Source organism: Aspergillus aculeatinus, assembly GCF_003184765.1.
Source record: "Aspergillus aculeatinus CBS 121060 unplaced genomic scaffold BO66scaffold_21, whole genome shotgun sequence".
NCBI lineage: Eukaryota > Fungi > Ascomycota > Eurotiomycetes > Eurotiales > Aspergillaceae > Aspergillus > Aspergillus aculeatinus.
The window spans coordinates 241,842-254,419 of record NW_020291490.1 but is presented as its reverse complement, the minus strand read 5'-3'; the positions used below and the strand labels follow the sequence as shown (position 1 = coordinate 254,419).

The 12,578-nt window shown below is 52.1% G+C and overlaps 3 protein-coding genes and 1 non-coding gene across 4 annotated transcripts; all 4 read right to left on the bottom strand.

The window, feature by feature from the left end:
* Positions 1-11: 11 nt before the first annotated feature.
* BO66DRAFT_t143 lies at positions 12-92 on the bottom strand. The gene has a single exon. It is a non-coding gene; the product is annotated as a tRNA-Glu (tRNA).
* Positions 93-1,152: 1,060 nt separating this feature from the next.
* BO66DRAFT_437987 (uncharacterized protein) lies at positions 1,153-1,679 on the bottom strand (the record flags this gene model as incomplete). The annotated part of the gene is made up of 2 exons (XM_025651026.1): positions 1,153-1,412; positions 1,463-1,679. 2 exons carry the CDS (start codon positions 1,677-1,679, stop codon positions 1,153-1,155), a joined length of 477 nt encoding a protein of 158 aa, XP_025504530.1.
* A 2,841-nt stretch (positions 1,680-4,520) lies between these two features.
* BO66DRAFT_401074 (type I HSP40 co-chaperone YDJ1) lies at positions 4,521-5,953 on the bottom strand (the record flags this gene model as incomplete). The annotated part of the gene is made up of 4 exons (XM_025648747.1): positions 4,521-4,837; positions 4,893-5,753; positions 5,785-5,866; positions 5,918-5,953. The coding sequence occupies 4 exons, from the start codon at positions 5,951-5,953 to the stop codon at positions 4,521-4,523; spliced, it is 1,296 nt and encodes a 431-aa protein (XP_025504529.1).
* Positions 5,954-7,536: 1,583 nt separating this feature from the next.
* Positions 7,537-11,852, bottom strand: BO66DRAFT_450547 (uncharacterized protein; the record flags this gene model as incomplete). The annotated part of the gene is made up of 3 exons (XM_025651822.1): positions 7,537-11,360; positions 11,403-11,774; positions 11,805-11,852. The coding sequence occupies 3 exons, from the start codon at positions 11,850-11,852 to the stop codon at positions 7,545-7,547; spliced, it is 4,236 nt and encodes a 1,411-aa protein (XP_025504528.1). The 3' UTR covers positions 7,537-7,544.
* Positions 11,853-12,578: the final 726 nt, after the last annotated feature.

Genomic DNA, 12,578 nt, shown 5'->3' with positions numbered 1-12,578 from the left:
CAAAAAGTCAACTCCGATGCGGGGAATCGAACCCCGAGCTGCTGTGATATCTCAATGAGAGACAGCGATGTTAGCCATTACACCACATCGGATCTTGTTGGAATGATGTCAATGTTACAGCGTTGTCACGTCTTTGCTAGTTCTTGACAAAGTTGAACCCGAACCGCAATAGAAGCCTGAAACTTACAGCCTCTCGGTGAACGAACCGGAATTCCAAGCTATTGTAAGGAGTAAGTGCGAAATGATAATCACCGCTAACCAGGAAGAGTGGTTAGTAATAAAAGTTTATCAACCCCTCTCCTGTCTGATCGGGACATGCCCAGAATTCGACATGTCTAAAATTGCGAAACTCCGACAACCTTGAACACTGAAACCAATCTTCACTGAGAAAGGGAACATTAAGGAACTCCATCCTCCTGACAACATTGGAGTGTATCACGAGAAAAGAAAAGAACTCCACTTGGGCCCTAAAAAGGACAGCGGCAGGCCCGTGGAGTCTCTTGGCCGCATCGCCGGGAAACTCGGACGAGCACGATTTATTCCTAGGCAGAATCATCCAGGGATCTCAAGCAAGTTCCCCTGCCCATCCCTCAAAGGGCAGTGATGCATCCCTTGAAGGGCTCGACTTTGGATGCCCTTTGATCCGCATCATCATTCGGTCAATATCTTCGGAGACTAGGCGAAGTCTTCTTGAGTTGGTGTCTGTCGTACGGGCTCATCTCGAAGATTCCAGTCTGAAATTCGGTCATCGAGACGGCTTCCTTCAGCATGTCCTTGTCGGTCGCCTGCGGCTGAGTTGTACGTGCTTCTTTGGGCTTTGCTAGGTGCCTGCCTGGGGCTTGACCAATGGTCCTGTCAAGCCGGGCGCAGTAATGGAAAGCCGGCTCCTTGACCGGCGTCACAAATGCGATCGGATTGATTTAGTTCTTGGTTTTCTTTTGGGTGATTGAGCAATCTCTTTCACCATCACTGGATTAGGCGAATTCATCAAGCTAGGTGCAGTCTGCCTTGTATTTCTTCTTCTTGGCATTTTGGAATCTGGCGTGCATGGTCAGACTTCTCTCGGACTCGTCGGCACTCTCTGGGCCATAGCATCTGAACAAGTTTCTCTTGTTGTCGAGATTTTGCAGCAGACCTACCAGAGCCACCTCCCTATCTGGCCGGTGGCTCCTCGAAAATAATGAGTCTGGCATCCGCCAGGTCTAGGCTAGATGGGGGGGAAATCCGGCACTCAATGAACGATATCTCCCCATGGATAATGGTTGATGTCTCTCCACGTAGAAAATGCACGACACGCGTCATTTGGACGTCGTCTGGCATCCTCGAGTGCACCAGGGTGAAGTTTTCACTACCAAGAACACGCTGTAACTTCTGTGCTTTGGCAATGCTCCCGGCGATTACAAGAGTCAATACTATCTATGTTAGTATATACGTAAACAATGTAAAGGACAGTGAGATTTACCTGTGCCGGCCTCTTCCACAAGTTTTCTAATATCCTGGTTTCTGGTTGACACCGACGAATGCACGTGGTTAATGTTTCCCCTCCTCCGAGTGTAGCGGTTGAAACCCGCTGTTCCAAAGTCGGGTTCCCAGGACGTAACGTAATCCGGAATCTCGACATTCGTGTTTGAAATTACTACCAATTGTGGTAGGGCAACAGCAAGTCTCTCAATGGCCATCTTGCAATGGTCGCCACTTCCTGTTGTAGGGTCGAGTAAAGTATGGCCACCATCTAGAATGACCACGCCCACCTGGTTGGGAATAATCGCATGATCGCGGATACCTGCTACAAGTTTGCCAGGGGTCGTTATGACGAGCCTGGCGACGACGCACCTACCCGAGTGTGTAGTGGGTGAGGTACAAAGTACCAGATCCAAAGAGACGTACCACCTGAATCAGGTCATCGGAATTCTTTTCGATCAGCGCTGCAATCTCTGCGGCTTGCTTCGCCGCCTCCTTGGTTTCTGTCACAAAGATGGAGCCACGAGTCGAAAAGAGCTTCGAGGCGCCGAATCATCTCATCGGTCCATTCCTTCTTTTGATCGTCGATATGGACACTCGTGGCTGCATCACAGCACTCCCCATGGCGCCTTGGACTGGTGTCGAGATCCTCAAAGTGTCGATATAGTATCAACCTTGTAGCCGACGGCGGAAACCCACGCCGCGCCGGGGGGAACTGGCAGAAAGGATAGGAGCTGGAGGCGAGGACATGACACAAGGATAGTGGCGAGTTATAAATTGAGATCACCTTCTTTCTGGGCTTCGGGACTTTCCAGGCGTTGGTGGATGTATGAAGAGTGAGGATGGATGGAGGAGGAGGAGGAAGAAGAAGAAGAAGAAGAAGAAGGAAGATGGATGGAGGAGGAAAAGAAAAAAAAAATAAAAAAGAGGAGGGGGAGGAGCCTTTTTATGTTGCCAGAGAGGGTGGGAGGACGAAGGTGAAGAGGACGAATGGTCTCGGATTCAATGGCTGAGAGATTCTGCTTCATTCATTGATGGACAATGGTGAAATTATCCAGGTGCTGCTGCCTTGAATGTTTTAGGGCCAGCTTCATTCATCAAGCATTATGGCTTTCTACACAACAACCGCTCGAACCTCTTTTCTGCTACATTAACTGTAGCTGGCAGTCTCCCAGGCTTTGACTTGAATCAAGTCAATACTATTCCTAAGTGGAACTTTCCCACCCCCGCCTGGATTGGTTGCAAGGAGAGATCGCGTACTTTGCTGCGGTAGCAACGGACCAGAGGTTACTACACTTGAGGAACTACTGAAGAAGGATCTTCTTTTCGAGTGGGGGTTCTACCAACCGATCTGAATTTCGACAAACTACGAAGTCGAAGGTTCATCCCCAGCGGTCCACTGACAAGAGCAATGGCAAGCAAACAAACGCGTGACGGGCATATCCATCCTTCAGATTCGATGCACACCAGCTCACCGGACTCGATCCGTGGTAACCTAGCTGCGTGAGGAGTACTACGCGAACAGGAAGAACAACGAAGTCTGATGAAGAAGATATGAAGTCAAAACCCGGCCCTGGTTGGGCGGCGCGTACCTTCAGTCGTGATTCTATGTCCACCAGATGAGCGGACTCGATCCGTGGTATCCCGGATGGGCGAGGAGTATTACACCGATGAGGAAGGATGAGAAGTCGACCCTCCAGCGCAAGTCTGCGGCGATGCCTTCAGGAAATGCAGGGTTTTTTCTGGCGGTAAAGGGTCATTTAAAAGAACTCTTGTCTACGACGGTGGGCGACGCATGCCATTTTGCAAGAATCTCAAGTCTGCCGATGATAAACCATACCTTGCCAATACCGCCTTATCCTTGCTATCTCAAAGCGCAACCATCGGGCTTGAAAGAAGCTACTCGACTAATACAGAATAACTGCATCAGAATCAGAAGGGTTATCACGGCCAGTAAGGTGTTTTAAGTCGAAGGTATTGCTACATCAGGGTTCTTTACTAAGGGATACTACATGTATATAATTTGAGACATTGGGATTATATCTGGGTAGATTATGTAGTGCATTCAAGCTATCTATCAATCAAGCCAGGGAAATTGGTCTGTCTGGTCTTTGCGAATCGGCCAGATTGTCATTCTGGCCCAGTGGGCACTGTACGTGGGCTTTCCTGATTTCTATGGAGACAATCTTCTATGATAGCTGATGAGTTTTCTGATCAGACGCGGGTTATCCTACTTATCCTACTTATCCTACTTATGAGAATCAGACTCTCGCGATTATCATTTTGTCTCCTTTTAGTTTGCGATGGGCCGCCCAACTGTTTTATGTATTCTGATATAGTTTCTTATCCTCGAGGACAGCGATGCCAAACAATTGGTTCAGTCCCTGCCCAGTAGCGAGGCAGGGCGGGTAGTACCGTGGAAAACATACATCTACATATATGCAAACACCAGAAGCGTGGCCACGGCTACTTTCCCCAGTCTTAAGGATGGAATGCGAATACAGATGAAGTGAACTCGGCTCACAACTGAATTATGACATGCGATACCCAAAGTCGCGCTGGTAGTCTATGGAACTTTAGAAAGAAAACACTCGACCTTGTCTCCTCTTCCCAACAGGCCCTTGCTCATTCACGTGTAAACAAAGCCGACGGAGAGAAAAGAAAGAAAAAAGAAGCTACTCTGTGAAATGTCATGATCTCATCAATCTAATCAAATTCCATCGGCTTCGTTTCCCCACAGAGAAGAGCCGAAGGCCAAGGAACACGGGAAAAGAGAACATTGGACATGGGAATCTCAAAGCGTCCGGATGGAAATGGTAATAGAAAGAAGAGAAATGCAAGCAAGAAAAAGAAAAGAAAAGAAAATATCCATTGTCATCTTCCGAATTCTTCAGTGCAAACGCCATCGCAAGTGTCAATGTCATCACATGAGAAACACAAAAACAAAACCGAGCAACGGCACCAGGGCAGAAACCCCCCACATGGTATCATAAGCGAATCTCAGAAAGCCCCAGCGCATCATCATCATGCATCTACTACTGTCCCTCTCCGGGAAAGGTTTACTGAGAGGCGCACTGCACGCGCTCAGCACCAGGAGGAACATCATCGTCATCCTCGTCCATGGAGTTGGCAGCTCCATGGGCGCGCGCCTGGGAGTAATCGCTGCCGTCAATGTCTTCAATCTCGAAGTCCTCGACCATGGCATCAGCCGCGGGCTTGGGCTGCTCCAAACGGGGAGGCAGGACCTGTTCGAGCAACTCGAGGTTCTTGAGCTGGTCCTTCTCAGGGAACTTGACGTCGAACTGGATGTAGAGGTTGCCGAAGTCGTGGTGGCGGTAGGAAGGCATACCCTGGCCCTTGATGACCTTGATAGCACCTGCGGAGTTTGTCAGTCAAGGAGCCGCACAACGGGCTAAGCTGGGAATACTAACCGGGAGTGATAACCTCGCCAGGGGCGATGTTGACGGTCAACCAGCGCTCATCCAAGTGCTCAATGTTGATGGTGCCACCGGCGAGAGCGGTGAGCAGGTCGATCTCAGCCTGGTAGAAGAGATCGTCATCCTTGCGCTGGAAGCGAGGGTGCGGCTTCTGCTCGATCTCAAAGACCACATCACCGGGCATCACGCCGGGCATCTGGTCACCCTCACCGCGGAACTCGATCTTCTGTCCGTTCTTGACGCCCTTGTCCACGTGGACGTGGAGGACCTTACGCTCGACCACGGTCTTCTTGCCGTTACACTTCTTGCAGCGATCCTTATCGCGGATGATCTCGCCCTCGCCGTTACAGTCGGGGCAGACGGTCTGGAAGCGCTGGATCATGGGACCCATCTGGCGCATCATCGTCTTCATGCCGCTGCCGTTACAGCCCGTGCAGGACTTGACAGCACCCTCCTTACCACCGCGACCGTCACAGCCCGCGCAGATGACGGACTTCTGCAGAGCCAGCTTCGACACCTTACCGCGGTAGATGTCCTCCAGGTTGACCTTGTGCACGTGGTGGATAGTGCGGGCTTTCTTGGGGCCCTGGTCGCGCATGCCGCCGCCGAACATGCCTCCGAAACCACCGCCGCCGCCGAAGAACTGGGCGAACAGATCCTCAGCGCCCATACCGCCGCCGGCACCGCCATGCTCGAGACCCTCCTCACCGAGCTGGTCGTAGAGGGAACGCTTCTGGGGGTCGGACAGGACCTCGTAAGCGTGGGACAACTCCTTGAACTTCTCGGCAGCTTCAGGGTTGTTGGTGTTCTTGTCTGTGGGTGTAGGAACACTGATTAGTGCACCGAACGAGGTAACTGGCGCAATCGCGACTGTGGAAGCACATACCAGGGTGATACTTCAAAGCACCCTTCTTGTAGGCAGTCTTAAGTTGGGCCTCAGTGGCCGTGGGGGGGACCTGTCCGTCTCGCTGTTAATCCGCAAGTTTCAAACCAGAACTCAAATTTGCAGAAAAACGTACCCCGAGGGTGTCGTAGAACTTGGTTTCCTTGACCATTTTGATCTAAATCTGAAAATTTGAGGGGATGGAAGAGGGGGGGTATCGAGTGATGTCGAAATCAAAGAACTTTTCGGAGGAAAGTGAAAGGCGAGGGAAATTCAGTCGGCAAGTCTACAGCTGAGGGTATTGAAAAAAGCGACGAAGGGCGAAAACGGGGATCAGAAGCGCCGGTTTTCGAGCAAGGAAGCGCGCACAGCGACGAGAAGTGAAAGAGAGGGGGTGGATAAGGGTGAGAGAAAGCGGAGGAGAAGACGAGAGGAGAGGAGAGAAAGTGGGATAAGAAAGTTGTTGAACAGAGAGACAAGACAACTCGTTCGGGATTATCAAAGCCAAGGGAGTAACAGCAAGCCTCAGGCGGCGAAAGAAAAGAGGCGGAGTTTTGGTCACTGGTAAATTACCGGTAACAGGCACCAAGTTTGCCAAGCGTTGCGGGCGATCTCAGGGATTTTGATACCGGAGATACGATGTGGCGAAAGTCCGGAAGTATAGAAAATTATGATAAAAAAATTACTTTAGTATTAAGGAGATGAGGAGGATTGAACTGATGAACTCATGAACCGAGAAAGAACTAAGAAAGATAGACAACGTAATCATTCCTTCCAGACCAGACGCAACCAGGCTGCTTTTGAACCAATTGAGAGGGCGAGAATAGTGAGTAGGTGTCTTATCCTCAGACTGAATGATGATGTTCTCGTTGTTTCGACTGCCCCGTCATCCGCCGCTTTGCTGGCCCGAGCGCGCCTGGAAGAGGTTCCATGGCTTTCGGTCCACTTCCATCGCTTTCCATCACTTTCCATTCCTTTCTGCGGTAGCAATCAGGCTGTCCAGGTTGGTAATCTATACTTCAGCTCTACTTCTTTTCATGTGAAGATGGTCCGCATTGATCATCAAAGGGGTGCTCAATCCTAAAATTAGATAGTAATCCCATACGGACCGACAATAGTTCTCACAATCAAGAATATTATCATTAAACCAGTAAGTTATCCGTACTGTAAGTGTTGCAGGACCACTGCAAAAATTGGCAGGCCTGTTGACGACCACACCGCTGAACCAGGAGCCAATCATGTGGGGACTGGATGTTGGTTGTCAGGCAGAAAAGTCTTAAGGAGGTAATGAAAATTCCGGGCCGACTGTGGCGCTACCGCCACCTCAGGCTCACCACAACACAGCCTGGCTATTCTAGATTGGGCAATATACCTGTCAGTTAGGGCTCAATGCTTTAACTCCTTCTCTACAAGAGGATAGCACATTTCCTACTACCTTGTAGATGGGAGGTTGAAAGACTGAGCTGGTCTTGTACTCTGCCAGTGACGTGTGTTCAGCCTTCCAACCCCAGATGATACATCCTATCACTCGCTTGCACACTACCATGTGAACTTGCGCGAGGCTACGTCTTCAAGCAACTCCCATAACACGATTGGAGAATTGTCATGCATTATACGCTATGCCAAAACCGACTATCTAGATACAAATGCAAGGAAGAGACTCGTGAGTCCCGTGCCGCTTCCACATATGCTCATGTACAATTCTAGAACAGACGCAGAAAGAAAAAAAAAAAACCCTTGACGGCGCAAGGTGCTTACCCCATCTACTTCCTCCCCCACTTCTTCACGCGGAACACATAGTAAAGAGCAATGGCCGCCGCGACGTTGAATCCCCAATAACACCAGAAGATGCCATAGTTCCGCCATCTCTCATCCCAGTAGATCCACCGGAGCGCCAGATACTGGTCCGCGGAGGACATGGAGCAATACTCGCAGCCTGCGGTGGCGTTGGAGTTGTACAGCTGACCCCCGGCGGCGGAGACGTAGCGATCCAGGTACTGACCGCAGGTCTGGCCGGCGGGCGGGTCGAAGACACTCAGCTCCGCCGCGTTGCACTCCACCGAGCGGCCGTGGAGGATGGTACTGCTCATGCCGCCGATGTAGTAGGTGAACGGGGAGACGCGGTACATGAAGATCCAGAAGCCGGGGAGATCACCCGGGGGCTGCATGACGCCGTTGAAGATGAAGGAGAAACCGAACATCAGAGTGGCCAGCATGGCGGCGAGGGTGGGCTCGCCGATCGCGCAGACGACCAACTGGGCCATGCTGGATGCATAGATGAAGAACTGGACGATGAACAGCAGGGCAAGGCCACGTCGCTCGGCGTCCTGGCCGGTACCTATCACCGTCCAGTAGTAGCAGGCCCAGGAGCAGATGCCCAGAACAATCTGCCAAGGGATCTCGACGAGCACCTGTGAGATGATGAAAACCTTCCACGAGTAGACTCGCGAGGGTCGCTCGCGGACCTCGTAGAGAGCACGCTGCCGGACGAATTTGGGCATGATCTGGTTGACTAGGGTGTTGAAAATCGTGCAGAGCAAGAAGATACTGAAGAGAGTGTTCTGGAACCCCTGCTGCGTGTTGTTGGACTTGAAGAAGGAGAAACCGATGAAGAGACCGGAGATGATGCCGAGCACGTACTTCGAGAACAGGTACTCGGGCTGGCGGTAATATTGCTGGAACACTCGCTGCAGGACGTAGTAAAGCTGGCTGGTCAGCGGCATCGCGAACTCCGCGTCGCTGTCATCACCGGGGTGCGTCTGGGGCTCCGGCTGTTGCTGGGCATCCTGGAGCCGGGTGACCTCGGCGTGGACCGCCTTGAACTCGGGGCTGTCGTTCCAGACCTGCACCCAGTCGGGTCCCTTGGTGTTATCCCCAGAGACAATTTCGAGAATGTATTCAGCCGGGTTCTCCAAATCGCCGCAGGTTCGACCGCCGTTGCGTTTGAAGTAGTCGAGCAGGATCTGGGAGTTCGGGCCGATATCACCAAAGTAGACGGTCCGGCCTCCCTTGGCGAGGAAGAGCAGGCGATCAAATGTCTGGAAAAGCAGGGCACTCGGTTGATGGATCGTAGCCAGCACTGCTTGCCCGTGGTCCGCCAGTCGTCGCAGAAGCGAGCAGATGGTCCAGGAGCTCTGAGAATCCAGACCGCTGGTGGGCTCATCCAGGAAGATCAGAAGCGTCGGCTTGGCCGCTAACTCAACACCGATACTGAGTAGTTTTCTTTGTTCCACGTTCAAGCCCTCGCCCAGTGAGCCTACCACAGCCTCGGCAAAGTCTTGCATGCGCAGGATCTTGATGACTTCTTCCACGTACTCGAACTTCTCTTCCTTCGGCACAGACCGGGGCTGGCGAAGCATCGCGCTGAACCGGAGGGCTTCACGAACGGTGGTGGTTTCCAGGTGAAGATCCTGCTGCTGCACGTAACCGGTTCTCCGGGGGAAATTGGCCGCCAGCGGTCGCCCGTTGACCACAACATCACCGGTCACCACGCCGATGGAGACTCTTTGAGCAAGAACATCCAAAAGGGTGGTTTTACCGGCGCCCGAAACACCCATCAGTGCCGTTAATGTGCCAGGCTTGACCCATCCGTTGACGTTGTCCAGAAGCCGTCGTGTACCCTCTTTGACCGGGATGTCGTAGTTGAGGGCTTTCCATGAGAGGATGTCTGTTTGCTCAGGAAGATGGATGACTTCGTCCTCGTTGCTTTGTAATTCCGGCTTCGGGGGAGCTGCCTTACCACCTTCCACTCCCTCCGAGGCGGCCAAAAACTGAGGGACGTGACCCGGGCGGAAAACCAGAGTCTCTGCCTTGGATGACTCGCCGGTGTTGATTTCCGAGAAGAACAAGCAGGTGCAGGTGAAGAAGATCATGAAGGCGAGGAGAATCCCGAAATTCCTCCAGATGTGGGAGTAGTAATACTCGTAATTCTGTTCAATAAAGGCATCGCCGGAAACGTAGCGTTCGCCAGCTACGGCTCCCACAGCTGAACAGATGAATGAAGACCCCGTACCATAGCTTGGGATCACCGATGCACAAGGGAAGTTCCGCCCATGAAACTCATTAGACACCAATGCCTCGAAGGCATAGAAGATCGGGTTGATCCAGCGAATCCAAGAGAGCCATGGGTGCATGTAGGGTTGCGGTAGGGTGAAGCCGGTATAGACCACGATGCAAAGAATCATCACACCTGCCATTGCCATAGCTTGCGTAACCGTCTTGGTAGCTGCAGCTAATGTCCGGAAAATTCCCGACATCGTCAGGATCGCCATAATGAGAAACAGGTAGTAGATGAAGAACTGTGACGGTTCCCGACGCAGGTTGGTCATGAAGTAGAGGACGATACAAAAGACGGAGCAGCGCATCAACTTGATTGGTAGGTCCATGATTATGCTGGCGAGGGATTCGGCAAATGGGTGGACAAACGCATAGCCTGCCTGCTTCGAGGCAATCGGCCTCTGGCTGTATAGTTGCATGATCTCATTCATCGTAACCAAAGCGTTCATGAGGACGGAAAAATACAAGACAGCGCCTTTCTGGAAGAAAGCGGTGGTTGTGTTGGGCGAGTTGTAGAAGATGGATCCAATAACCAGAGACAGGATAACTTGAACGATGACGGTGGACATTGCCGTGGGAAGATCATTGCGGAGTCGCTGAAATGCTCTGCGCAGACAGAGACGCACCTGCATCGGGACGGATAGAAGGTATGGACTTTGAGCTCTAGTATGGCGCGCTTGCCGCTCTTCGTGGTATTGCTTGAACTCTTTAGCTTCGTCGGCGTCGACTGGGTGGTCGCGTTGATATTGCTCTATCTGAGCGCAGAGCTCTTTGTATTCGGAGCTGCGCTTCCAATAATCGGCGAATTCCTGAGGGGTGCGAGGGACCTTGTCGACCATGTCTGGACGTGCCCTGCGTTCCCCAGGGTTAGTGATGGACGTGAGAAAATCGCCACTAACTTGACGTTCTGGCAGCTCCCATCCCATCTCCTGGAAGAAGGCCACAGCGCGATCACTAGGGCCGTAGTAGATCTCGTAGCCTTCATATAGAAGGACGACCTTATCGAACAGGTCGTACATCGACTGAGATGCCTGGTAGGCGGCAACCGCATGGCACGACTGTCCAATATCGGCAGAAAGGCGTAAGGACTTGACGAGCTTCAGGGCAGACGCGGAATCCAAGCCGCGAGTGCTGTTGTCCCAGGCTCCGATCCGACTCCGAGAAAGGAACATTTCAGCGATACTGACTCGCTTGCGCTCGCCACCACTAACTCCTCGAATGAAATTGTCTCCAACCTTGGTGTTGATGGTTTGGGTGAGGCCGAACACCGAAAGAACGACTTGGGTGAGCGTGTCGACATACTCTTCGCGCGTAATACCTTCGAGGCGTCGTTGAGGAGTACGCGCATAAGCCGCAAATGAGAGGGTCTGGCCAACTGTCAGATGGGGGAAGTGCTGGTCAACCTCCCCGTTGTAGGCGACTTCGCCACGATGATGTTTGATCATGTCATCGTATGCCAGTCCCTGGAACTGGATATTGCTTTGAGGTTCAAGAGTCAGCCCCCCGAGATGTCCACAAAGAGTCTTCAGAAAGGTCGAACAGCCACTTCCTGGACGACCAAGTACCAGAAGCAGCTCACCACTCTGAAGGAGCCCGTCAAAGTTGTGAAGGATCTGGCGTGGGGGAGGCGACCGTTCTCCCGAAAGAAGTCGGGAGATTCGACGGAAAGGGGTCGTCAGCTGCGTGAGAAGTGTTTCCTGAAGTCGTAGTGCCGAACCCGAGCCGGAGATACACAAGTTGGAGAAGACGACGCCCTGAGTTTGTGGTGTGATTCCTGCCTGACTATTTGCCCTCAGAACCATTGCTGCCCATCGTCGATGGTCAAATTCCGGATTCGTGGGATCCAATCGGGGGTCGTTCTTTTCGTCAAGGGTCGCAGTGTGTGAGAGCGTCCGGCCATGTCGACTCGAAGCGATTCGTGTAAGATTTTGAAGCTCCTCCTGCTCGTCTTCAGATGTTAATGATACGCTCGAGTCCGACCGATGGTCGCCGAGCACATCTCCAACTTTCTGCATGGCGCCGCCGGAAATGATAATAAACTCGCTAGAACAATCAGTTGATGTTCAGAGGATAGGGCCTCTGAGCCTGAGTGGTTGTGGCCTATGTTGCGCTGGAAATAAGGTTGTACGAAAGCGAACTGATTGAATAGGGACAAGCGAATCCAAAGGTGGATGAATGTATATCAGGAGGGAGAATTTAGTTAAGTATGATTTACCCCTTCCCCTCTCAAGCTGCGTTCATCAGTCTCATATTTAAAATGCTTCCAAACGAAGACGTCGGCAAAGCGCAGACCGCAGCCCGAGACTGAACCACTGGTCCTATTCATCATAGTTTTTATGGTTATGCCTCGAACCCGGAAGGAGGTGAAGCCGGCCCCACGAGATGGAGACGGCTATTCTAGAATGCATTGGCCCAGGCGCCCCCGAGTCGCCATGCACAACTAGAAGTCTGAGTACAAGTTTTTAAGGCACAGCGCCTGAGGGACGGAGATAGTAGATCGGTCCCGAGCCCCGTGGCAGCAATCCCGTTGGTATGACCAGATTTTGCACTCAGGAGCGGAGCCACTTCGCCTTGTTGGCACGCCGATATTCGCGGTTTAGAGGCCAGGGGTCGCTTAAAGTTTGTCTGACTCCGACTGTCACCCCCTGCAAGTGCTCGAATCGAGGGTTGACTTTGGAGAATTTCCATGCTTTTTTTCCCTCGCCACATGCGTCAAATCCGGTCTGACGCGCCACAAGGCT